This window comes from Zonotrichia albicollis, chromosome 1 (assembly GCF_047830755.1).
Source record: "Zonotrichia albicollis isolate bZonAlb1 chromosome 1, bZonAlb1.hap1, whole genome shotgun sequence".
NCBI lineage: Eukaryota > Metazoa > Chordata > Aves > Passeriformes > Passerellidae > Zonotrichia > Zonotrichia albicollis.
Genome location: NC_133819.1, coordinates 69,079,616 through 69,107,416, shown reverse-complemented (window position 1 = coordinate 69,107,416; position 27,801 = coordinate 69,079,616). Strand labels below are relative to the sequence as shown.

The 27,801-nt window shown below is 41.5% G+C and overlaps 1 protein-coding gene across 1 annotated transcript; it reads left to right on the top strand.

The window, feature by feature from the left end:
- Positions 1 to 470: 470 nt before the first annotated feature.
- Positions 471 to 26,817, top strand: LY86 (lymphocyte antigen 86). Its single transcript, XM_005481710.4, has 5 exons — positions 471 to 829; positions 14,510 to 14,596; positions 16,000 to 16,128; positions 23,078 to 23,130; positions 26,075 to 26,817. Exons 1-5 carry the CDS (start codon positions 709 to 711, stop codon positions 26,168 to 26,170), a joined length of 486 nt encoding a protein of 161 aa, XP_005481767.2. The 5' UTR covers positions 471 to 708; the 3' UTR covers positions 26,171 to 26,817.
- The last annotated feature ends 984 nt before the right edge of the window (positions 26,818 to 27,801 follow it).

The following is a 27,801-nucleotide window of genomic DNA, read 5'->3' as shown; positions in this document are numbered from 1 at the left end:
CAGGAGGAAAAAAATTAAGTCTAGGTTTATCCGACTGGGTACACTGCTAAATTGTATATTCCCAAAAAAACACTGAACAAAATCAATGTAAATGAAGGATTTAGCATTGTCAAGCAGAAAGAATTCATTCCCAAAACTTTCAAGTCTTGCTTATGTGGCGTCAGCTTTATCAGACACACCTCCCTTCTCTCCAGACGACAGATTTGTTACCAGGAAAAACATAGAGACCAAACTGTTCATCTTCCAAAATTTGGGCTGACTTTGTGTGATTAAGATGGGGCAATTTGGATTGCAACTTTTTTCAGCCAGAAGGCTGCAAAATAAGTCTGTTTGAAGTTTTGTCCCAAATGCTTTGACTTCAAGAGAAGAAACTGGCAGCAAGAGCAGAAATAAACACATTGCTGCATTGTTCCAGCAGGCACCAAGGCAGGACTATGCTGGGCAGTGAGTAGGTGTGATTAGCTCATTTGTCATTAGTTGAATACCAAGCAGAAAGCAGAAGTTGAAGTACACGGAAATAACACCCTCCAATTCTGATTAGCCTCTTGTTTATAGCGCATTGTGGGAAGCTGAGGCTGCACTGGCTCACTTAACCCTTTTGCAGGCACGAATGTTGTAAGTCCTGTGTCCCTTGGAGAAAGGAAGGAACGCCTCCCTCCAGAGTGTTAGCAAGAGGCAGAAGTGATCCTGCAAACTACCACCACCACCATGAAGACATCAAATGCTCTTCTTTTCATCTTAGTCCTGCTTTACATCAATGCCAGCACACAATGGCCTACGCACACAGTCTGCAAAGAGGACAACCTGGAAATATATTACAAAAGCTGTGGTGAGATTTTTTTACATTTCCATTTTCCTTTCAGCTGCTCAGCAGAGTTGTTCTTATACGCAGTGAGAGATGCTTATAAAGCCAGGCAGTGAATGGAAGGGTTACACTCCCAAACTTCCACTGGGTTTCACATCTAAAATATTTTTCATGTTTCAAGTACAGCTGGTTTTGGTTCACACACACACAAACCTAACTGTATTTATAAGATAATAAAGAGGAAATAATGTAACTTAATTCAGAATAATAAACCGCTGTGAAAAACCCAGTTTAGCATGAAAGAGATTACTAAGATCTTTATCTTGAAGTTAGGTTAAAAAAAATTTAGGAAGACCATAGGTCTTTAACTTTTTTACCCTTGGGATGAAACAGGCTCTTCAATGCACTGATTTGCTGCTTTCCTAATGTGCGATGGAAATGTGGTGATGTGCTTTCTGTCCTCCCACTAGGAATGACAAGGGACCCAGTGTGACAGTGGGAAGGATTCATGTTCTCTGCCATTGCCACTGTGCTTAGTGAGACTTCAGCAGCGGCCCTTACCACAGGCATTTCCCAGGGATCACAGGGTTTTGTTTGTTCTTTAAATCTGTAGAGAAGAAAAGGAGCAAGCGACACTGGAATTGACTGAAAATGAATTCACTGAATGGTGCCTGCTTTCCACCTCTTGCTTTGCTGGCCGTGTGCCTCGCCTATTGTGCTGATCTGCTTTACAACTGGGACAAAGGGAATTAGATTCACAGACGCCTCATTCATTTTCCGCACGTGATTTGAAAAGCGATTCATGGCAAATGAGCACCCTAGAGTTTGTTTTTCCAATTCATCCAGTTACAAAGGGTTTTCCCGGGGGCTTTTCCTCTCCTGTAGCTTTCATGCGTTTTTGCACACCCATTAAAATAAAGCCAGTGAGGGACAAGAGAAGTAAATAAATATTTGTAATGCTATTCTTTACTGGCCTGCTCCCAGGGGACTAAAGTCAGGCTTCACTTCTATAAATGGGTGTAAAGCATTAAGAAAATATTTAATTAGATATTGAATACAGACTTTGGTGTTGCCTTCATTTTAGTAAAAATTTATTGCGTAAGAGAGTTCTGTTCCCTCAACAGGTCTCACTCAGTCAGCATGAGATGCCTTGACACAGAGGCACAGGCTACACTCTGAGTGAATTCAAAGTATGATGACTTTGTCTGCTGGCATGTGCCAGTTAAATGTTGCTTCTTACTGTGTATATCACTGGCCTGGCTAACAATATGCATTTGTTTAGAGTCATTTGTTTCTGTCACTTCCTTTGGTTTGCCATGAACAGAAAGATAAGAGGTACATTCATTCAGGGAGAATTCACAGCTAGAGAAGCACGAGCCAGAGATTATAAGGTCAGGTCCCACCACTTAGAGTGGTCTTCTGTTCTCCTGGGCAGAGCTATGGGAGATGAAAAGATTACATAGATGTGGTAACAATGCAAGAATTAAATAAGATTCCTTGTTTGAAGTCAGGTTCTATTCTCCCTTACTGCTCTGTCAGATTAAAGTTGAGGCAACTCACAACTGCCATCACAATGTCCTGCCTTGCATTTTTCCAGAGGCTATCACATGTGTAGCATCAGCCCAGGATACACCATCTGCATTGCTGCTGATGCAGTTCATAATCCAGCAGTTTGCATAAAGGAGAAGAATTTAAGGTGCTTGGGGTCAAGCCCCACAATCCACAGGTCAGGAGGATCAATGCAAGTACAGTAGTCCACATCTGCTTCAGAGAAGACCCTGTCCTTACTGAGCTCACTGGCAAGCTGACAGTGGCGCACAAGGTGCTGATCACCCTTTCAGGAGAAGGGGAGCTTTCTCCCTACCTCATTTCACTGTAAGCCACGACTAGATGGGCAGAACATAACTCCATTTTCCATGTGTCCTGCCAATTGTTCTCACCCAGGAGGACACAGACTTGTCAGTGTTTGACAAGACCCTTTCCCATCCAACCTTCCCATTACAAACTTGTAATGGCAGCAACCACAGAGTTGATATTAGGCAACTTCCCACACTCTTTAGCTATTTCAGAGGAATACTTCCCCATATGTCCCTCCAGTCTGAGAAATCCCTTTGGTATTTCCTGCTCCAGTGAAGGTATCAGAGGATGTGCCATTTGGAGGATAACAGGAGCCACAGTGAAGTAATAAGTACAAAATCTTAGGTAAAGGATTGCCTATTGGCTTCAAGAGGGTGAGGATTTCACCTCTAATGTTGTTACTATAGACTCAAGGTTGCTATCAGGGAATTAGGATTGAATCAAGTAAAATATAAAGATGTTAAAAGATTTTTTTTATCAAGTACTTCACAACTTGTTTCTAGAGCTTAATGTCCTCTCTCAACAAATTATTAGAATTCAGTTTGAGCATTTAAAGAGGAGCCAAGTACCCATGTTTGCTTTCCTGTTTATCAGATCCTCTCCTATAATGCAGGAAAAATCTGACTAAATTCAAAAATATGGGCTAATATAACTGTGATTAATGCAACAGAGAAATTTAGATGGATAATTGAGAAAGGGAAGCCATCTCCTGTAACCAGGAGTAAGTTGCAATTGCTGGTCACAAGCAATTGTTCTAGCTGCATTTTGGTCCTATAGCATGTAAGATACAGGCATGCATCCGGCCCCCAGCCTCAGCCCATGCTCTGGATCCTTTAGAAAGCATCCCCATTCCCACTCAGCCACATCAGACCAAATGTTCTGTAACCAGGACTCCAAGTCATGCATCAAAAGAAGGGGCTGGATGAGATCCTAGTGATCAGTATAATGCAACTGTAAAAAAGAAATCAGACAAAAAATCTCAGCAGCAAGTCCATGGTAAGAAAATCAAGCTGAGAGGCAGGTGGTCTAAAAGTAGAGTAAACAGACAGTGTGCTGCCTCTTCTATGTAACCACAGGAGACATAACACCAAGACAGCCTATAAATAGCAAGACATTTCCTATTAGGACCACTCTTCCTCCCAGGAACAAGTGACAAAAATGAAGGAAGATCTCAAATGACCACAAATCACTTTAGAAACCTAGGCAGAGATCCTGAGATAAAAGCAGCACAGGTTAACATCTCTGACTGAGAAAAGAGAACAGTAATTGGCAAGTCTATGCACAGACATGAAAAGAACCTGCTACATAAATGGCCAATTTCTACCCCTTTTAATTTTACTGTAATAATGCTTTTGATCTTTCTAGCTACATTATAAAAGGCAATTGTCTGGGAAGGGAAGGGCAGGTAGGCAATGATAACAAAGTGCCCTAGGCAGATTCCAGTGTTATTTGAGTAATAGGCATCCACTTGGAAGTGCAAAGTGCAATGCAGTCAGAGACAACAGAACATAACTCCCTAACACGTCTACCAGCACCTGCTTCTAGATCATTCATGTAAAGCCTAATTGTCTTAATTAGCCATGAAAATATTCTTAGTATGTGATGTTCAAATGGGACCCCCTTCATAAGGGAAAGCAGGTGATTGCTCCTGCAGACACACGAAAAATATTTTCCAACTATTTTTACAGCTCTTTCTTGAAATGTTAGGTGGGCCTGTATTAACACTTTAGTGCTTCAGAATGCCTGCTTTTGTTTCGATCAGCAAACTTGTTGATTATTTATTTAAATTATTTAGATTAGGACCTGGGAGACCTTAGAGCTGCTCACTGCCTAAAACTGTACGTTTTTTTACAGTGCAGAAACAAACACTGATAAGACAGAAGGTTCTAAAAAAGAGTATGTACACCATCAACCATTAAGGACTCTGTTTTCTGTGCACAGGAATAAATAACAGGGAATTTCAGGGAGCTCTTCAGAAGATCCAAAGCAGTAGTATTCAAAGATGACATCTTCGGAAATATTCCCTAGACTCTATAAAAGACTGCTTAGACCACATGAGATTTTTAAATATAGACAAACATTTTTTTCCCAGTTTATATCTGATTTTGTTTTCTTTATCTTCTGTTTTTAATCTGAAGGAAGGTTAAGAGCCATTAAAGTTTCAGGAGAAGGAGCAAACAATCAGTACTCATTTCAACCTCCTGAATTAAATATGAAATTGGCTGCACTCTTCATAAGTTTTATATCTGTATATCTACAAATTTTAAAATAATAAAGCATATATAGGGATATGGGTAAACGTTTGCTCTAATTCATGTCTTCTGCTAGACAAAGTGCCAGGGGAAGCTGATCATCTAGGAAATTATTTTTACATGACAATGCCTCTTCCAAAACAGAGGAAGGTCATGCTGAACTTATGTCCAATGAGCTCCATGTTTGCTTGCACAGTTCTATGTCACACTTGAAGCAGTGTCATTTCTATAAACCTTTTTCCTGGCCTCCAGTGGCACAACAGGAGAGAGTAGCACTGCCCATTTCAGTACACACTTGCATTAAATTGCATTCGTAGATAGAGGAACTCTCATTTTTTTGGCTTTTCTTTCAATGTGTGAGCTCAGATTTGGACCTCTGTCAAAATGGCCCCTTGAACTCAACAGGGTGTAGAACCCACTCTGGTCAGACAGAGCATTACAGACATGCTCCTGTTAAACTCTGTACTGAGGGAACTTTTCAGTGCTTAAAATAAAACAAGTGGAGGCAGAGACCAATTAGCTCACAATTTCCTGATGATTTGTCAGTCCTTTCTGAAGAGTTTCAGGCTTACTAGGGTCCCCCTCACGCACTCATTATACTTTCTCCTTCATACTGAGAGATCAAAGATACTATTTTTCTTAAATTTCACTTGTTCCTTTTTTAAAAATACAACTGTAACATCAGATGTATTTTTAAAAATACACCTGCTCATTCAGCAATACCAGCTTGTAAACAGTACTGTTAAATTGGTGTTAATTTTACAGCATATCACCTTCTGTTCTCTATGTCAACCAGTCTAACTATTCCTTTTCCCTCCCTGACCACACACTAATATTCTTTACTTAAAGGATGTAAGTAATCTGATAGCTTCAGCTGGGAAAGAAAGGTCTGCAAAAAGTTCTCACTCATGCCGCTTCAGGGCAAAAATTCTTCCAGACACTTGGTAAAAAGAGGTTCTTTTTCCATTATTCTTTGGATTTTTGGCAGACAGATTGAGCCAGATGCTTCTCTTGGACTTATTTATTTATTTCCCTCAAACACTCTCCAGCAATTGCTTCTGCTTCTAAATTATTTAAAGCCACACGACACCAACTCCCCTCTGATTTTTTGTTGCATAGATTGCTAATGGGCAAACAATCAAAGAACTTAAGAATTCCACTTGAAAACAATTTTTTGTGTGTTTACTCTGTCCAAGCCATCTTACTGTCATAGCTTTGCTGTTGAATTCATCTGGTATAACTTACTTATTCCAAGGGGAAGACCAGATGTGTTCATGTATATTTCTGGCACCAGATCCTAACAAACTGAAACTATCATCAGAATCAAGGTAGCATAGTTATGAGTGTGCATGCAAATCTTTTTTTAAAATTTTTGTCCCTCCATGACTTAAAACTATCCCATCTATTTCATCCTCCACATCTCATTAGAGGATTTAAACTTTCTTTTTTCTATGTGAACTCTTGAGGTGATTCTGAACATCATTTTGCCCTTTGTTCAGGTGAGGAGAGTACTTAGTAAGTTTTAAAATGTAAATGACATTGAGGAGCAGGAGACAATTTCATACCTCCAAGGTACTCTGGCAAAAACATTAGATTCAGTACCTAGACTTTAAATCTTTCAGTAAAATCAATATTAATGCTTTCAGTGAGACTAGTAGTGGAGAGAATTAACTTCAGCTGAACTTCTCCCACCAGGCTTTAAATTCTCCCATCTAATTTAGTTCTCAGTGGTTTCCTCACAGAGCCAAATTCTTCACCAAATCAATTAAGGTCCTGCACCATGGACTGCAAGAGGGTTGTTTATGTTAAGCACAGACAGCCTCTCCCGCTTATCTGCAGCTGATAAATCTAAACTGGTTGGCATGTTTTCCACCTACTCACTTTTGCCACATCTTTGGTTGCTGTAGCCACTGAGTCACTCAGGTAAATGTAAGGATGGGTGGTAACAGTTCAGAAAGCAAGCCATAGAAAATTATGTTCTATCCTTTGGAAAAATATAGGAGAGACATACCTAAAAGGTATATTACATCACAGTCAAGAAATACTGTGGGCAAGGAAATATTGTCATTTGCTGTTGGATACTGAATCTGAGCCTATGGAGGGAGCACTCTAATACACTAAACAGGTGAGTCACAGCCATTTTAAAAATTTGGTAAAATTTGAGATTAGCTCCTGTGTTATATAAAGCAGAAATTATCAAAAGGCTGCATAAAGTCAGGTGCAAAAACAAACCACAGCTATGATAAGTGCTCCTATGCAAAGGTTTCTTTGTAAGCCTCTAAGCAATAAAAGCATTGCTACGCTTTCATGGCATTGCCACACTTTCTCGACATTGCACATCATGTCATCTAAAGCTATCATTAAGGCCTCAAAATATATCTGGACGCTATTATTCTTACAGTTTAGCAAAGAAAATAGAGGTAGGAGATCAGACATTCACAGCAATTTAATATCCATTGGGAAAAACATCCAAAGTATCCTAAGAAAAATTGACACCTCAAAATGAAAAAACTACATTAGCATTATTGTGTGTTGGTGTCACTGAACCAACTTTAAGGAGGCAACCTAAAACTAGGGAAAAACGGTAGCCATCAAGGACAAGATGCCAAATGCCCTTTACAGATTCACCACATACCAAATCAAAACCCTTTGTTCTGTTCCAGATGCTGCTTTTAGACTCAGGAGAGCTTCTAGTTGCCAAAAGCTAGCATTTTGAAAACTACTACAAATTATTTCAGTGCTTCAGTTTCGTCTTCACCTGAAGAGAGATGGCTCCTGTCAAATGATCCAGCAGTGATCAGGCAGGTGGGAACCCAGCTAGTTTCCTCAGCAGAGGGAGCATGCCATTCCAACTGTAGCTTCCTGCCATGCTCCTGTAGTGGATTTAAACCCATCACGGGAAAATGGGAACATGTAGCCCATTTATATGCTGCTGATTACTGTTTTGTACAATCAGCGGTGTAGCTGCTCTCCCAGAGCATGGCATGTGTCTGACAGCAGGGCAGTTTCCAGCAAAGTTTGGTTCTATTTCTGACACAACCCTGAAAGTCTGTTGTGAATCCCCAGTCATTCCGACAAGCACTGATGTCCAGAGATCTCAGTCTCAAGTAGGGCACTATGAAAAAATTATTTTTAAAAAGCCAACACTGAAGAGGGAAGAGACAGCTCTGATTAGGAATACAGGCAGTTACTGTAAGCATTTTATTCATCCAGTGCATGGTGTTTTCTTACCAACAGAAGAACAAAGACTTTCTCTCTCTAATACAGTCCCTGCTGGGCCCAGATTAATGCAGTATTTTCTTGTTACACTGCTGTAGTTGAAGCCTGCTCTGCCTGCCTTTCTCTCTCAAGCTAACTAGGACAAACCAGGATTATCAAGTACAGATCTATATGTGCTATCTCTCAAAGCCTGCATCTTTCAGTTTTGTCCTCTTAAACAGACTTGGATAAAGCTTTGTCATACCACACAAAGCACAGAAACTCCCCTTTCCCAAATACTACCTCTGGCAAAAGCAAGGAAAGAGCCTTCAGATACTAAGCCTCCCCTCAATCCTCAGCCAACAGTTCTAACAAGCTTGCTCCTAGAAAAGGTGGTTCAGGCAGGAAAAGGCAGGGAAACTCAGGGCATGTCTTTGACAAGGCTGCTTGATGCATGCCAGTGACACTCCCATCCCCAAACACGGCCCTGCACAGGCAGAGAGCCCCTCACACCTTCTGTCTTCACAGAGGCTTCCCTCCACCTCATCACATCAGCCTGCTGCCAGAAAATCTCTTCCTCTCCTCTCCACCTGACATTTGGAGAAGCCTTCTAAGTTACTGTCTCTTAATATTTGCACATTTGGACATCATTTATACTTCCCAATGAGTTTTATTTGAAATATCAAAAGACAAAATCTTTGTCTTTTATTTAAACTAACTTTGTAAGACACTGAAATCACCTTGCTGCAAAACTAAGGTCACAGGCATCAGCCAGTAATGCCTGTGCCTCAATCTAACCAAGAAATATATAAATGCTCTATGCATTACCAGTGTTCAGTATTTTTGGGAGAGGACTGGAAATTATTTAACTTGTATAAACCTTTTTTTTTTTTTAAGTTACATTTTAAGTTTCTTTTGCTAGTGTCCTGTTCTTTTTTAGTTTACAGATTATACTGAAACCAAATCTTCAGGCTTCCCTCTACAGCTATGTAGGTTTTATCAGAAAGGAAGCAGAGTTATTCACTCCATTGGACATCTCCAAAAGCTTTGGAGGTTTGGGTTTAAGCAACCTCAGAAACCACAAGTTGATAGTACTGTTTGCAAAGGGGAACTCCCACAGTCTGTAACCCCAGGACATTAAGCATACACAAACTCTAATCTTCTCTATTCCTTCTCCTCTATGTTGCCTAAACAAGCCAGAAGAGTTCAGGTGATAAAACATACAGTGACTTCTGCAAATGAGGCCAGAGTGACTGAACGGAACTAGGCCAGAGTTCCAATCTGAATTAGGCAGGAGACTGGAGCTGGTCATGGCTAAGTCAAATGTCTTAGGATGGAGTATTCTGATGATAAAGTAGACACAGCCAGTGCAAGTCTCACAATTTATTCTGCTCTTCTCTGAACAGACGGTCACTCTGCCCTTCCCAGTCACATCTGGAGGTGGCAGTGGCATGCAGTGAAGGCAGGCCTAAATGGAAGTTCATTAAACTGAAGGTGCTCAGGGAAATGCAGATGCATAACCAGAGAGCTGCTAATTCACCTGATGCTTCTTCCTCAGTAGCCTATAAGTAGATTCCAGTGTCAAATATAACCTTGAGCATTCAGGTTAATTTATTTAAATAGGCATTAAAGGGAAATTGTTGAACGAATACATAAAGTCTGAAATCCCAAACAGTTCCTCATTCTTTCCCTCTCCTTTCATCACCTTGAATGTTGTAAAGACTAATGATTTAATTTTATTAAGAGCTTTGAAGGTAAGGAGTATTGGGTAATTGCTAAATGTTTCTTCCTTGTGCTAATTTCCATCTCCTCTAGCACCAGCTTGTCCTTACCTGACCCTAGCCAAGTGCAGCTGTGCTATTTCATTCCATTCTGTGCCTTATCTGCTCCTAAAAGTATTATTTTGAAACACTCAAAGCTAACCAGTTTGGAGGGTCTTCTTACCCCTCCAAGGCTTACAGATGTGGACGTTAACAAGCAAAGCTCCTCTGCTTGCTGCTGCTATTCACTCATACGACTGATTTTCATGCTCATATGGAAACAATGTGATTTTAGAGCAGATTCAGAAGAGAGGAAAACCAGTACAGGACAGTAAAAAAAATTGGGGGGGGGGGGGGGGGGGGAAGGGAGAGAGAAGAATAAAAGACAGAGGCTGTTGAACACCAGCACAGCAAAATTCCTAGAACAGGTGCTTCCCATCTGGCCATGCAGTTTCTGTAATGCCCAGTTAATCATGTAGCAGCTCAGTCTCCGAGGGACACTGCCACAGTGGGTTAGCACATTATCATTCCCAGCTGTCCACTTCATCCTGTGCTCTGGAGATCCCCTCCCAGGAGGCTGTAAAGGCAGCCCCAGCTCACAGCCCTGCGCCTGTGTGTACACCCATGTTCAGCAGGGGCAGGAGCCACTGGCCCCACAACTGCAGTAACCAGGGCACACAAGGGACTTCCCACCTGTTGTCCTTGTCACTGAGGTTACACTGCTGTAAATATGTCTGAGCCAATCTACCTATGAAACTTCTACTAAGAACAAAAGCAGGGGAAAAAGCTCTAAAAAGAAGAGTTCAGGAACTCATCTGAGCTTCTAGGCTGTACTACACACACCTGCTCAGTCCCCTAAGAGAAACCCAGCCAAACCCATCACTGTGAGCACCTCAAATAGTAAGTCAGGCTGAAATCTTGCACTGTGGTGCCAGTGCATGTGGAAAACCTCATCCCAAATCAATACAGGAACAAATCTTCACCAGGGTACTTGGGTAAGGGTGAAATAGGTGGTGGGATGCATGGTCTCAGCTGGCACTAAGCCATGTCAGGGGTGATTGGTAGCAAGATGCCAGGTACATCCCAAATTCACCTCTCACAAAGTAGGATTGTACTACAGAAGTCAGTCTTCAGCAAAAGCTGGACATTCAGTGCTAGATACAGATGGGAGCTCAGCCTCAGGCACAGCATCAGGTTCAAATAACAGGTCTGGAAATCTTGGAGTGCATGGACGGTTCACAAAGCCAAAGGCTTTCTCGTTTCCCAGAGCAGTTGCCCAAAATTAAGTGCTGCCTAGAGAGAAACTTGAGTCAAAATTCTGCTTCCAGACACTTTTCATGCTAGCTGTAAATATGTTGCAGCCTAAGTCCTTCTCACTAGATACACAAAAAAATGCCCTTCTCCCCCTCAGTAAGCAGATTTTCACTGATAAACCTCAATGTGTTTGCAAAATTTCCAACAACATTGTGAGTGTTGGTGATTTATCAAAGCTGAACTGGAAAAGCAAATTCTGCAACCAGTTAAAGAGTTTCTAGCTTTAATTATGGGAGACGGAGCAGATTGAAGGGAGTAGGTGGAGGGAAGTCTGGGAACATACAGTACTGTGCACCATGAAATGTTGCAGGGAAGTGGAAGCCTGAAGGGCAGCCCCACGTAGTTTAGAGATCTAACAGTAAATGTTATTGCTCTGCACATGTGAAAGACATAACATGTATTTTTTTCAGTCTAACCAGCTCACTTCAGATTGAAGCAAACATGGAAGAATAAGTATTAAACCTCCATAGGAGATACACAGTGACTCACAGTCGTACATCTGAGATGAAAAACAAAAACGGCAATTGCCTTGAGTTGCCTTGGCCACAGGAGGCACTCCTCACGATTTAAGGAAAGAGGGGGATGGCACAATCCCTTAGTGCATAAAGCCCAGCTAAATTTACAGATTCCTTCACTTGTCATGCAGCTAAAACCCAGAAGTTTCATTAGTTTTGTTATAGTAGCAACGTTTCTCCCTACTTGTTTGGGAATCCAGACTCCCTGGCACCATAGCTTTAGCAACACAGCCATTCTTTCAATTGATTTCAGCAGGAGGTACCCATATATGCCACAGTATCTAAGATTGCAAAATTGGATTGCTAATTCTGAGCAGAAATTTCCACAGAGATGGTCAGAAAATTAATTTGGGTTCTTTTAGCAGTGGAAAATTTTACATTTGTCAGCAACAGAATAACAACAGAAAATTCAAGTGCTCCAATTCACAAAGTTTTCTGGAATTCCTCATGTGAGTGCTTCCACACTCTCTCTGAGGACCAAACAGCACCTCCTGGATATGTCAGGATCTATGCTGCATCACAAGCAGTGCAGTAAAAGACATCCATGGCTGCAATGCACTATGAAATGAATCATCTGTCAAAGGAACTCAACCCATAGAAATAAACAGACATCCTAAACTAAAATTACCCTGAGATCAGGGTCATTGTAAGAAGCTTTCAAAAAATCTTGGTTTCATGAACATACCCTTTCCTCTCAGTGCTGAGAAATTTTAAACTAAAAGTTCAAATTCTAGCTCTAACATGACAATTTAGTTTGTTCATTAAAGTACAGCCTTTGAAAAGAAAAGGACATTATGTATGTTCTACTGCCATGTTTGACCGTACTCCCTCTTGAAACTGCAGACCCAACAATTTTAGTAACCTGACAACCAGCACTATTTGTAGGCATCAATGCCCAAATTGCTCTGAATCTGAGCAGCTGCTTCCTGAACCTTATCACCACACCACACACAAAACAGAAACAAGAGGGGCTCTAGCAGAAGTCCAGAGGAATGCGGAAGCCAAGCCCTGAAAGATGGTAGAAACCAGAGGGGAAGCAGGAGTAACGGCCCTGGAGAAAAGAGAAGTTTGACATGCGTTTCAGCTGGAGCAGGAAACTGCTCTCCTAACCGATTCCAACAGCTTCTGAAGCTGCAAAAACAAAGCTGGAACTGACAGGAATAAGAAAAAAAGAGGAAAGACAACCCTCTGACTGTGGCCACACTTGATAAACAACTGCAGGCACTAACTTTTTGTCCTAAGCAGATTATGCAACTGCAGAGACTGCTTTAGTGGTGTGGAGGACAAAATCCAGCACAAGGACACAGAGCTTTAGAAATATCAGTTCTTTTTATCTCCCTCCTTTGAACAGTCATTTTAACTTGCCCAAATTAAGGGCTCGGCTGTTAGCCCACACTGATAGTCTGTGGGCTCACAAAGCCTGGCTTAGTTAGAGCCCTCCAGGTCCTCTCAACACTTTCATTCATTCTGTGATCTCCTCTAAGCAAGCAGGTTTTGGTCACACAGGCTTGCTGATTGCCAGCTGCTATAGCTGTGGGGCACTGCTGCTAAAACAGGGTTAGACTGTGGGGATGCTGGCTCAGCCTCACAGAGGACACTTGTGACTCAAGTTTCACCACAGCATCAAAGGAAAATTCTCCCAACCTGTTATTTTCAACTCAGTGAGAAGATTAGTTCAAGAAACAATAACTTAGAAAGAGAACTCAGTTCCCAAGTCTATATTTGTCACTACCAGATCTGAGTAAAACAAGGAGCCTATGGCTGCTTCTGCACATGCCACAGCTGCTTCTCTTTTTTCCACAGAGAACTACGTTGGATGAACAAGCTGGCTGGAAAGCCATAATGAGGGACAAAACTATGCCTAAAGCAAGTTTGAGGCTCAAGGTATTTTTCCAAATCGGCCAAATCTTTCCCCTCCTGCCACAGCTTTGGAAAACAATTGCACATTCTATTGGTTGTGGCAGCTGAGCTGTCAGTGGTTGCTGCTGCCTGTCACCAGAGAGTGACATGTCAGCAAGCCTTCAGGCACAGCATCAGATCTCATGGAGGCTAGCAAGGAAGAAGGTGGAAGTGGTATAAAAAACAATGATGCTTTTACAGGAGTTTTAGAGCTTTTTGCAGAGAAAGGGATACTGCAGGAATTGGAACGAATCACGTTCATTATAATTATCTTTCAAAGGGCTTCCTTTGGCCCCACAGCTCTGCTCAAGTCTCCCAGAAAACGAGAAATATAGAATATTTTCTGGCTTAGAAATATCACAGGATGATGGACCCAGAAAAAAAAGTGCTGCAGTATCTCACTTAACACAATTTCATTTTCAGTTTTGGACTTTTCATCCCACTCCAGAATTCACTTTCCTAAATCAGCTTCACCAAGCCATCTTGTGAAGCAAATTAATTAATAAGCATCTTCATAGCCAATTGCTCCTCAGTGCTGAGGAAGGAAAGGCAATGTGTAGAGTCTGGGAAGAGCAGTTGTGCTGAGATTTCACCATTGGACAAGTATTGGCTACCCACTACTTGTGGGGAACTTTCCTTCTTTGAGTTTTGTTAATTTTCCCACACAGTAGATTCTAACCTCACACAGGTGAGCACCTGAGTGCACTTCAGACTGAAGGGGCAGGAAGGACACAAGTAGCTATTGAATGCAGGGTATGGGAGCTCTAAGCACTTCTTGGAGAACTTTTAGCAAATATGTAATTTATTTTTTATAACATTTCTATTACTTTATATATTATACATACAGTCTCAATAAAGTATCTCATTAAAGATACAACTTGTAACCCACTACTTTGTGTCTTCAAACAGATCCCCAGCAAGATTTTGCTCTCAGCATTGACCATTGTCCTGATATTGCAACCCACACCTTTAACATCAGAGGTACAGCGGTCCTAAGTAAGTGGTATTGCTATTTTCTCATGCTGTACACAGGTAATTCATGTGTGAGTGATGGTATTAAGAAGTAAGCAAGGCTTACAATCTCCTATAAAATATGAAGGGGCTTCATTTCTTAGAAATTTCAAAACCCGTGCAGAGTTACAAAAAATGTCAGTTCTGTTATCAGCTTGGCCTCAGACTACATCTGTCACCCTAAAGAGGTCATATCAGCTTTCAGCCCCTATGCTGCTCCTGCTCTTCATTTGTACACATGGAGAGCCAAGGAGGGGCTGCTCTAGAGCTCATTATCTTCATAGCTAAGTCTTCTGGGGAGAGTCTTGCTGACTCTCACACACATTCTTATGTCAGTACCTCACCAAACTTCCAAGGCTGTGACCCTTGCAGGCAGGGGTCTGAATGGACTCCCACAGCACAACATGGGGATACCCCGCTGTCCCTCCTGGGTGTACAGAGAAGTGTTCTGGGAAAGTGCTGGCCTGAGGCAGCAGTCACACCATCAGTTTGCCACCTGCACTAGCTGAAATTACACCCTTCAGCACCTGACCGATTAGCAATAAAAGGTAAAAACTGGGTGCACGCTTTAATATTAGCCATCGTTTGCTTTGTGATTTTTTCATGGGAAGGTCACATCTTGCACACCTGAGCCCAGGCTCATCTAGATCCTGTACTACCAGAGCATAAATATGAAAGAGCTGCTGTATGCTCTTGGTGTTGAAAATAAATTTGTGTGCCAAGTGTCTTTTAGCACCTGGGAATGCTTCCTTGCATGCAAAACGTCTCCCTTCCTGTCAGATATGTGGGCTATTTGTCCAGGGAGCATCAGTTTTCAGGTGGCTGAAAAGGTAAACAAGCCTGAAAAAAATCACACTACAGACATTTGCAAATAAGTCAGAGTATAGGACCTCCATCTAAATCCAGTAGCCTCACTGGCTCTGCCTGCGTCAGCAAGCCGAGCACAAGGAGGCAACCTCCTAGAACTGCCAAGCTGCTGTGCTGGTTCCTGGCACAGGTTGGGCTCAAGCCAGTTACTGTTTTCCCAGGCAGCAGTTTGAGGTCACAGGTTGCTCCCAGGGGCCCATTGGATATGATCACTCTGCTAAGAACACAAGAAAAGTTTAGATATAAGGACAGGAGACTTGCTACACCACTTGACCTCAGAGTCAGAAAAGGGTCATAAGCCTAGTTTATTTAACACTTAAGAGAACTGCTATTATGTCCCCTGTCATATACCTTGAAGGCCTAGAGACCTCTTCCTGAAGCACAGGTTTCTATGTATCAGGAGTCCCCTGTGAAGAGAAAATGTCTAATGGCTCAAACAGCAGGGAGGAAAACATAGAATCCTTTTTAAAATAAAGTTAATCCTTGCACTTTCTCTGAGCTCTCTTTCTCTTTGTGTATAGGACACAGCATCAAGGAGCTCTATATCAAGCTGAACATGATCGTAAACGGAAGGACTGTCCTAACCTACTCCGAGACGCTTTGCGGGCCGGGTCATTCCAAGCTTATTTTCTGTGGAAAGAAGAAAGGAGGTAATTTAGGTGGCGCTCTCAGTGTTTGATGGCTACTGAATACTCCAAGCAGGATGTGCCTGCTGTGCTGTTGACTGCACCAATACATTGTAATGTTCTGTTTACTTCACCAGCATGTTAATGGTGACAGGAACGCAGTAGGACAGAGACATTTTAATTTAAGGGCCTGCTTTTCCCCCCAACCTGTTTGCTTTACTTTTAATCACAGAATATTGCACACCCCTGAGATTTCAAGTCCATTAAAAGTAACTGTGGTTATGTGACCCCCATGCACCAGCAGGGAGGTTCATAAGCCCTATTTAGAGGCACGTGCTTGTCATGTGAGCAAGAAGTATGACAAAAATAAAGGCTACTTCTGTAAAAGAAATGGCTGAGCAAATAAACAACTATTCTGAATATGTTCTTCACTATTAAGGAAGTCACACCTCCTGTCCTTAAAGGCAATTCTTAAATCACTTTATGAGGAAATATGCTTGAATAAGGATATTTGGAACAAGATACTATTTGCTACCATCTATGGTTTGCATCTTTCAGTTCAACATGTGCCTATGCAGCAGTCAGATGAATTCAGCTCATGCCAGTCACACTGCCAGCTGGCAAAGACTTGCTCTAGTTGGTTTAGAGTGCTATTGCTTGCCCCCAGAAAACCCCCCAGGCATCTTTGGGCCCAGGCGAGCCGGGGCACCTCAAGGCCCCTTCTGACACAACCCAGGCTAGGTAGTGCCAAGTTAGCTGTGCCATGTCCAGAAGAGCTGTGGTCATGCTTCTGGACTGCAGTAGGCATGTATCCATTAATTTTTAAATCACCCTCATATCATGATCATCTATTTAGGCTGATTTTATAAAAAACCAAGTAGAGCCACAGAGCAGTTTGAATTGTCAGAGCACCAGCTAGTTACAGAAGCTCTGCTTTCCTTGAGTCACTGACGTCTTCAAGCTGATAACACTGCAATAACTCATGTGCAAGGGCCATGAGTTTAAAGACCATGCACAGCACTACTGCGAAGACAGTTCCTGGAAAATTACTAAGACATTTCACACTGCACAAAACTATCACAAAGAATAATAGAGAAATGCTGCATGAGCAACCAATTATGTAAATCACGTAAGCCAGATAGACAAAAAAATTAAATTCAGAAGTTTCTTCAATTGTGTATTGAATCACAAGAGGAGAAAACCCACCCACAGACCTACTGAAAAACTATCTTATTCTGATGAAGTATTTAATAACATCCTTCAGTGAATACATTAAGGAGAAGTAGAGTTAGTCCTGAGCCGAGCACAAACTGCTATTCACTCATTAAGCTAGAAAGCCAAAACCTCCTGGGGTTTCCAAGTCTCTTAATCTTAAACTGACAGGCAATTGTTTCTGTTAATTGAAGTACATTATGACATAAACACATAGTTGGTTGTTTGAATAATACTATATATCTTCATTTAGAAGTACCCTTACTTCAATGCAAAGACATCTGCCATGCACTTTTTAATATACACCCTCTCATCCAGTAGCTGTTTTTATTTAGTAATTAAGTCACAGTGGGAAAGAAGTGAACTTTCTCAGGTTCAAACTGAAAATGGGGTATTTCTTAATTAGTTGACAGTTGAATCTACCCCATATTTTAGGACAGAGAATTGAGCTGAAGACAAATTTAAGGCAGTTCAGGCATAATTTACCATATTAGCACAGCTGTAAATCTGACCTAATGCCTGTGCAGGAAGGACAACTTGTGAATGGCCAAGTATGCAGACTACTAAGACACAGGAGAGCAGAGAGCCCTTTCGACTGAAGCTTTTCATGGAGAGCCCCTTTTTCCCTTTTTTATGGGCAACATTTCCAACATCTGGCCAGACCTGACCTGAGTTTAAATGTAGTTTCACACAGAATTTGTTTGCCATTCATAAGGAGGCCAAAAATTGCCTGCCCCTCCCTCTCCCAAAATTAGACAAAACATCATTCTTCTACAGGTTTGTTGATCCACTTACTTGTGGGGAAAAGCAGAGCAGAAGTTACAAGAAAAAGAGAGTTTTAAGAGCCGGATGTGGCAAAGTCTTCGTTATTTGAGGGAAGTTTACTTTTTTCTTTATTTATATTTGCTCTCCTAAAATGCTACAGGTTTTTCATGACTAGAAATACTCTCTGTGCTGGAAAGACTTAAAATAGCTGGAGATTTCATGTTCATCATAATCATATAGTATTTACTATTTTTGTTAACCAAAGGTCATGCCTGGCACTGCTCACTCAGGCTCATAAATAGGATTCCAAGATCTTTTTCTTAGAGCTATGTGTCTGTTGTGAAGTTGTTAGCTCAAAGTTTGCAAGGAAATTTGCCATTACCTATTTAGGAACAATAGCAACACAATTGCTAAATTCTTTGTGGCATAACGTGAACTCAAGCCTTCCTCTTTTTTAGTAGAATGTGCTGGTTATTCCCCATTTCCTCCAAAGAAAACAGTTACGTAAGATTTAACACATTTCCCAATGCAATCACTAAAATCAGAGTGGAAGATCTACCAGTGTAATATTAAGCAATGTGCCAACAACAGCTTGCAGGCTTAAGCAAAGCCACCTGACAAAAAGATAGCTACCTCCTCTGCAAATTTTCTTTTGGGCTCGACTGACATAGGCACCATCAGAGCACTTGCACAATTCCTTAAGCACACACCCCAGACCACAGAGAAACCCCCACCTTGCTTCAGACCTCCAGTCTTTTACATTATTGTCCCTTTCAGCAGGTGTTACAGTGAGCAAGTTTCTAAAACAGCACTTGTGAATAAAAGTAGGGAACATAACATGAATTAAAAGACTGGCTATCACATTAAGAATGTTGGTTGCTGTTTCTGAGAAAGCAGCTATACCACAAAGCTAGGTCTTTGGGCTGACACACAATGCCATCTTGCTTAGCCCCTTCACCTCACCTTTTCCTCACCATTAAGAGAGTGAATCTTTCTCACCTGGCCATGTATTTACATATGTTTTTTCCCACTCAACTAGACATCTATAGCCGGCAGTTATTCACATCATTCCTACATCCATAGCACCCACAGAAGCTTGTGTCAGTTGCATCGGTGCAAGATTGTGTCCTAGAAGAACTTCAACATGGAGCATTGAAGTTCTAAAAATATTTAAAACATAGAAAAGGGAAGAGGTGGGTGCAGATGTACAGGGCCTTTATATAGTATAGGAGTGTGAGAACGCATAAAGATTTTCAGTGAAGGGAAGATTTGAGAAAGAGGAGTGAGAATTTCATTATAGGTGTTTAGTCAGGAAGGAGAGGCATCTTCATGACAAATGATAACTAGTAATTTGAAGTAATCCTCAGGAAGTTCTTACTTACACATTTGAAAGCTCTGCTTCAGACTGGAAACCACTAAAAGCATGCTCACTAGCAATGAAAAGGGCTAAGTCCCTTTTGGTAGAAACAACAGTGAAAAGCTGATACAAAAATACAGTAGTATCACCTTGATTCAGCGGTACAATAGAAATATTTTCTAGGCAGTTCAACAGAAATCACTTTCAGATAAATCTATAAGAAAAAGGGCTGAAAGCAAATCACTGATGACAGCATCCTTGACAGGTACCATAAATTACCAGCAGACAAAGAAAAAGGGGAATATTTAATTGAAAAAACGCACTCATAGTTTATGCTCTTCCAAATGTGTATGCATTTTTTGCAACTGTATTTGGGCTTTTCTCTAGGAAGACCATAGAATTCTTTCAATAAGATAGGCTCAGTGTTTGTGACAGTTATACTTACTGCAGCAGATATGTTCATCCTCTTTTAATGGAGGAATGTAAAAATATATGAATATGTGGAGAAAAAATGTATAATCAGGATGCTGTGATAAACTGCAGTCCTTCAAGCCTTGGAGGATGTTTACACTTCTGGAATTATAGTAGAAATCCCCATGCAACTGGAACACTGAATGGTCTTTGAAAAGCCTGATCCACTAAAGTTTCCAGGGTTCAAAGTGAATATCAATGATAAAATTCAGCAGATTTATGAATCCATAGTATTTCCTGACAGGTCTCAACTAGCTGAAAATGAAAGCTGCCCTTGCTTTCCTATTAGAACATACTTCCAAAGTAGCATAGTTTCCTCCTCCCCATTGAAACCAGGAAGGTTACAGAAGTTTTCTAAAGAACTGGTTACAGAACACAGAATTGTTGAGGTTGGAAAGTCATCTAATTCAGTTCCACATACTTCAAACAGGGCCGTCTGACAGCCAGTTGCCCAGGACTATGTGCAGGGTAAGGCTTTTAGATATACCTAAGGATGGATGCTCTACAACCTCTCTGAGCAACCTCTGCCAGTGCTCACTCACCCTCACAGTAAAAAAAAAGTCTTTCTTGATGTTCAGGAGAAGCCTCCTGTGTTTTAGTTTGTGCCCACTGCCTCTTTGCCCTGCCACTAGGCACCAGTAGAGACAGCCTGGCTCCATCCTCTTTTACAACCTCACTTCAGGTATTTGTACATATTGATGTGCTGTCGCCTAATGTTTTTGTTCTCTAGGCTGAACAGCTCCAGCTCCTTCAGTCTCCTCATTGGAGAGATGTTCTAGTCCCTTCATTGTATCAGTGGCCTTTCACTGGACTTTCTCCAGTACCTCCATATGATTCAGCTGAACCACTGCAAAACCCCTGTTTAAAAAGAGCTAAATAAGGGTAAAACTGAAGCATAAAGCAGTAAATGCAGACCTCAAACTGGACAAGCAGCACCTGCTGCTCCACATTTGAAGGCTCCCTAAAAGATAATACAGCCCATGACAATGATTTCTTTGATAACAGAGCAAAGGCATAGCTACAACATATCAGAGCAATCAAGGAAAACTTCTCAGAGTGGGCTGAGGCAGAGCCCTGAGACCGCATTCATCTAGTTACTTTATCACAGTGAAGTGTGTGGGGAAAAATAGCTTCTACCTACACTAGATGAGAGATTAGCATTGCCATAATTTCAGAAGCAAATTTATGGCCTGATGACACCTACTTCATTTTAAAATACAGGCTTTGCAGAGCCTGAATGCTGCATCTATGTTTTTAGATTCTGGATGGCTTTCTGAGAGCCTAGATGAGATCCTAACAAGCCACGTGATCCAAGAGAAGCTTCCATGTCCCCATGCAGAAGGCTTTGGGTGATTGTTTACAGCCAGTTTCCTCTCCACCCTCCTCTGCTGTCACCCAAGATTTGCTAGGCTGTGAGTTGGCTGAACAAAAGGCAGTCCTGCAAGGCTCTCTGCTGAACAAAAGGACACGCAAAGCACGAGCCCCAGCACTGCATGGCCCACACCACCCTGAGGGGGCAGCTCCCAATATGTCTTAGATCACATTGACACACACAGCTCCCAGGGGAGGCACTCATCATTATGCAGCCTTCAGTGCCTTTAATTCTCATTTAGAGTCTATTAAAGCTGTGAACCAAGAGGTGGGCTGTACTGTATTTTTAAAATTTTTGAGTCACTGCTCACTGCAGTGGAGATGTGTCAGACTCCCGGGCTCTGGCTTCGTGCACAGAAGCGAGTGGTGATGGCGATGACTCTCTGAAAACAACAAAACTTCTTGCTGTCCACACGAATTAGCCAGGGATGCAGAGGGGAATGAGTACAGTACAATTGCTGTAGCATAGCTGATCAGTTTGAGAGTGACAAACCAAGACGTACTTATTCTGTTCTCTGTTTTGGGATTAGGTTTTTCAGGGCAACACTAAGTTGTTTTGCACCTTCTCCACCTCCCAGGATCATCAGGGCATTACATGAAACAAACTTCTCACTAATGCAAAGGTGTAGAACACTGGTGATATCTCAGGTTTCTCCTTTTCCTAGTTTATCTTATTGTCATGATTGTTTCATATAATTTTGTTACAAGACTAACATTTCATGTAATTTGTGGGAAAAACTTTTGTGGACTGTTTTTCAAGTCCATGCATGGCAAGATGGATGGACCATACAATCTAAAGATCTTTTATCCAACCTTTCACAAGAAACAGTGAGACTAGACTAAAACTCTCTAGAAGTGACAAGCATCAAAATGCCAGCACATACTCTCATAAACATGATGAAACACTCCTCTGTCACTGTCAAAGTAAGGAATATTTCATGACACCTACAAAAAAGAATCCTTAAACAGTTCTTAGACTTTTCCATGACTTGTGTGGGGCAAGTTGTGCAAGAAATTCTGAAATAGTGAAACATCTACAAGTTTTATTTTCAGTCAAGTCTGCACAGTTTGGCCCAGTAAGCTATGAAGAAGTAGGAGGAACTGCAGAACAGCTTGCTAATTCTCTCCATTAATGCCAAAGTTGCCCTTTCTTCAACAGCCAAGAGCAAGCATGCCTCGTACGATTAGGGAGATGAGGATTGGAAGGTGGAACTCCCAGGCTCTATTCCAGTCACCAACACGGTTGTGATGGCTTTAATACCTCATATAACTTCTTGCTGAATGCTCCCTCGGCAGAGAGACAGACATGCTTTTATTACTTTAAAATCATGTTCAGCAAGCAGTCAAGAGTACACACCTACAGAAATACTCAGCTCAGATCGGTTTTTCTAAAAGTTACCAAAACAGTACTTTTTGACTGCTGCAGTTGCAGGTGTTTGATAGTTCATGCTGAAGGACTTGAGCCTGGCAGTCCCCCCCTCCCCTTTCATTTTCAGGATGTGTGATGACATAGGTACTCCCACCTGGTTGTGCAAAGATGTGCCCCTTTTCCATTCACATGGGCTGCAGATGCTGGTTGAGCCCAAGCTCTGCCTTGCTTTCCCCATAAGGCAGTAGACATCCTGATATTTCCCCTAAGGGGGCTGTTGCAGGACTGTGTATGGAGCATTTTGCAGTTCCATAATACTTGTCACTGGAGGCTCTGAAACGCCACTACCAAAAAAGCATCTATGATCAGCTGACTTTTTCCTTCCCATGCTGCATGTCTAACCATCCGTCACCTTTGTTGCTTTCTAGAGCATCTCCATTATGAGGGGCCAGTCACACTGGGAATCAAAGAAATCCCTCAGGTAAGTTGGTTGCAGCTGTGTTCCCAAGCAGAAGGGCTTCCCAGATGAGGTATGGTCAGAGGACTACCAGCAATCACCCCAGCACACTCCAGGCTTCCCCAGCTGGCACACTGGATCTGATAGTGTTTTATATGAATAATCCTCTTCAACATTAAATTAAGTGGCTTTGCTTATAAAGAGTTACAGAGGCACTACTATCCAGCAACAATTTTTTTTTCAGGATAGCAGATGTCTGTACCAGCATTAAGTCAGACAGCCATAGAGTTCTTTAGTAGCTCCCCCTCTCTTACTCTTAAAATAGCAAGAAAAGAAGCAGTTCCAGGGGACTCCCAAGAGACCAAGGCTGCAATTTTGCTCAGCCCTTAGTGAACTGAACAATTTGGAGAAGCTCATTCATCCTGTCTGGCTATAAAAGCATTTTAGATAACTATTGCAATTGAAAGTGTTCCACTGTACGTACATGGTGTCAGGCAGAGAGACCAAGGTCTTCTAGGTGGCAACTGAAGGTACAAGTTATTAGGCCAAGAATACTTTCTCTGAATTTGTGGAGCCTTAAAATAAGAAAATAATTTCTTAGGAAGGTGAGAAAACAGGCAGTACTCTAGACACTCCTCTGAATTTCCTGGTCATCCATTACAGATGCTTTTTACTCCACACACAGCTAAGTCTTCTAGAAGCTCAACCAAATCACACTGCAAAAAAAGATTCAAATGCTGAATGCAACAGTCTCTTAACTGGGTGCAGCATGAAGATATATTTGATCAGTACATAACAAAGGATTTTTTAGAGACATACAACGAAGAGACTGGATTGAAGGGAAGAAAGCAAAGTCTTTGATTGTCAAGGCATCTTGTTGAGAATGTAGCAAAGAAAGGATCACAGTCACCACTGAAAAAGCATAGAGTTCAGGTGGTCAGTCAAATAGTCCCTAGATTTACTTGGAGAAGCACAGCATGAGCTCTCAATTCTTCAGCAGCAGACATAAAATATATGTCAGAGGCTCAAAGATGAGGTCTGGGATCTGCTCAGTATTGGATTGCTCCAGGCAGGAAAAGAAAACAGGATCAGAACAGGGATACAGAACAAAGACATGAGTCCCAAAGAACTGAGCTTGCCAAGACCTGCAGAGGTGATAACAAGGGTAGCTGGCTTCTGGGAAGATCGAGCCTCCTTAAGTGCTACCATCTCATATGTCTCAATCTTCCTTTGGTGATAGCAGCAACCAGGGCCTTCATTTTCCCAAAGCTTTCACACAGGGAGCTGGACCCCCGTTATGCAGGCTGTTATCCCACCCTAACCAACCTGCTTCCCTAAAGGCTATACCCACAGAGGCTGTGTTGAGCATTGCCTTTTGATGTCTCACACAGGAGTGCCTGAGCTCACATCAATCATCATCCTGCTCCAGGAACAGCTTTACTAACATACTTTTGTAGTAAAGCCTCAAGACAAACTGAAGAATAGGTCTTTAAACCAAGGAGAAGCCACAGAAACATGCACACAGACCAGTAAAACTCCAGTTCTGGGCAAATTAGCTGAATTTTCAGCTAGTTTCTGGAGCCAGAAACTCCAAGACTGATCACAAGCCTCTTTTAATAACATTTTTCACCACAAGCAAAAAATTATTCTGAAGGAGAAAAAAGAAATCTAACCACTAATAAGCAATGGAAATTAGTTATTATGAAGTCTCTTCCGTGAATTAAACTATAAGCTTTTAGAGAGTTAATATACTTGTGAGAAAAGGAATAGGAAGCCTCTTTTGTTAATTAATCAATCAGGCAAATAACACCACAAAAAGGAATTATTCCATACAGCAATCATCTTCTGCTCATTGCAAAGAACAGCCTCATCCGAGAAGCCTGAGGGGTGTTTGCACACTCCACACAGGAATTACAACCAGGCTCTATTCTCAGGAGCAGGTTGCCATTGGGCCTCTCTCTAAATTTAGGTTTTACTCTTGAACCTCTCTATGAGGACACAGACCAGGTATTGCTTTAAAAATCCCATTATAAAAGGCAAATGCCAAGAAGCCTGACTCATTTCAGCCATGCCTCCTACTCCACAGCCAGAAAGGCTCTAAACAGGGCAGGAGCATTCTGTGGTTCAAAGCAAGGAGGTCACTGCTGCCAACCTCTCCTACCCCACATTTTGTTCTCCCCTGTGCTCCAGCAAAAAAATCCAGAAATAATAACTGCAGAGCCAGCAATATACCAACATGCCAGTAAATAAATCTAGTTCACCTCTTCTTCCAAATCTGTTAAAGCCACCTTGGTCACCTCCCTGTACAGTGCTTCTCCAAGTATCTGGAGAGAGCAATCTTGACCTATACAAGATAGCCATGGCTTCTTTAAGGTTCAGATTTTTTTTTTTTTTTTGTAATGATATGAGTTCTCCCCCAAAGCCTGAATTCATCCTTTCAACTACACAATTGGAAATCAGACTACTTCTTGTTTTATTATATAGGAATTCATTATAGATTGAGTCATCTATACACACACTTCCCCCCAGTGCACTCTGTTATAAAAATTCATATCACTAACACTGAACAACAAGATCCAAGTAAGAGAAGTGCCAGAGAATTGACCACCTCTTTTTCCAGTTACTAAACAGCACAGGCCATATTGTGCTTGCTTATAAGAATCATGAGAATTTACAGATTTACGTAATTTATAGATTTGAAGAGATTTTTTAATGCAGCAAAATATTTAATTCCCCTTGCACTGTTTAATTTTCAGTTTGTGCTGTCAGCATTGATATCCCTGAGGAGAGTATTTTGGCAGAAAATATGGGCACATCCTTTACCACCTATGAAACATTTGGAGCAGGAAGGTTTTGGAGAAACTTGATGGGAAAAGAATTGTCCTGTTTCTAAAAAGAGGAGTCAGAAACTAAAGCAGTTATATAGTACTGATGGGCTAATCTCTTGCTTTGCATTTTTCTCATACAGGGAGACTACACTATTTCAGCAAAGCTGACTAATCAAGATCACGTCATTGTCGCTTGTGCCGATTTTACTGTGAAAAATTATTTAGACTATTATTAGCAACAAACCGATTTCATGAAAGCTACAGACTACTATTCAAGTCAATTAGGCTGCTTGCATGCTACAATGATTCTGAAGAAAATAATCCTCACATGGTGATTCTCATGCTGTTCCCCTTTATAAATTTGCTATTTTCAAGGAGTTACTAGATCCTCTAGTGGTAATTTTATCTCTAAACGCACACTGTAGCCTACTTTTTTCTTCTAATATATACAGCTGTAAAAAGAAAGTATCCAATACCAACACTTTCATCTTAGGATGAAAATAGCATGAGGCAGAACAGGCGAGAGCCTAAACACTTTCTGCAGTAAGTTATGGAGGTATCCATTTCTAACACAGGCTAGAAGATGACTTTCACATATATCACATATTATGCAGTTACAGAACTCAACATCTTAAATCTTCTCTGGAGCCTGTCTGGATATTCCACTAGCACAGCTTTTGTTATAACTACAAAACAAAAGGAAATAGGATGAACATGCCTTTTTTCCAGTGATCGATGTCATGTCACTGGATTCATATCATTCTAGTCTTATGGAGTCTACCTGGAATTTTTTGTTCTGTAATGTCTTTTAATGGATGCGTGAATCATTCTGTACTTAGGCTATGTGCTCTTCTTGCTTCTTAATAAATTCATAATGAAAGGCTGTTTTTTCTCATTTTTTATCATGATTCTCAGATCTCTCCAAACTTTAAGGGGGGAAAAGGATGATGAGGGAAACAAGTTCAAAGAGCACATTTTAAATATGAAGTATCAGTCATATTTACACATATTTTATATTCACAGAGGAAAAACTGTTCCTTGCTTTGAAGCCCTATGAGAAGTAACACAAATTATATTCCAAGTGCAGCACATGCCCAAACCATCTCATTCCAGGAGCCTTTGTGGCTGACATAACTGATGGGTAGATAGATAACCAAGCACAGGGCAGCACATGGGATTAGGATCTTGGCTTGGAGAGTGTAAAGACCTGTTTGGGATCCTGCCATGGAGTAGGGTTGAGTTATGATTTGAAAAGGTATAGGCAGGAATCAGGGACACAGGAGGCTCCTGGAGCTGAGCACAACTTTACAAAGGCTGGTCACAAGCATTGGACTGCATTACTCATGTTGGAGAGGTTCAGCATGTACAGCTGGGGCAGCTGTGGCTCACATCTGGCCACCCAGAAGCTCTAACATATGGCCTCCATCCTACACACCCACATTCTGCAGCTCAAACAAATTCCTGAGCAGCCAAAGGATCCCTGGTGCACAGATGACCAACACCTCAGAGCGGCCAAGAGCTAGCAGCAAGGGAGAGTCTCTTGTTTTCTTCTTGTGCAGCAAAACTCTCACCTGCTATCCCAGCAACAGAGAGCAAGTCTGAGAAGACCTGCTCACACAGGGAGGTTTACCCCAGCTGAATGTGAACCAGCAAGCACACAAGAGGAGATAGAGCACATTAAATACACTGCTCTTTCGGCCCATTTCTACTACACCCTGGTTTGGAGAGGGGAAAAAAGAAAAGAGGAAAGAGAGAAGGCCAAGGTGTTCATCACAGCTTTGACTGCCACTCCCCAAAGCAGGTTTCAAATTATACTGTTTTGGAAACAATTAATCTAAGACATCATCATTGCTGCCTTTTAGGTGAC

Excerpts from the sequence above, each read along its gene's own strand:
- LY86 (XM_005481710.4), top strand. The coding sequence starts at position 709 with ATGAAGACATCAAATGCTCTTCTTTTCATCTTAGTCCTGCTTTACATC. Across the intron at positions 14,597-15,999 it reads CAGAGGTACAGCGGTCCTAA|GACACAGCATCAAGGAGCTC; the intron begins GTAAGTGGTATT and ends CTTTGTGTATAG. Across the intron at positions 23,131-26,074 it reads GAATCAAAGAAATCCCTCAG|GGAGACTACACTATTTCAGC; the intron begins GTAAGTTGGTTG and ends TTTCTCATACAG.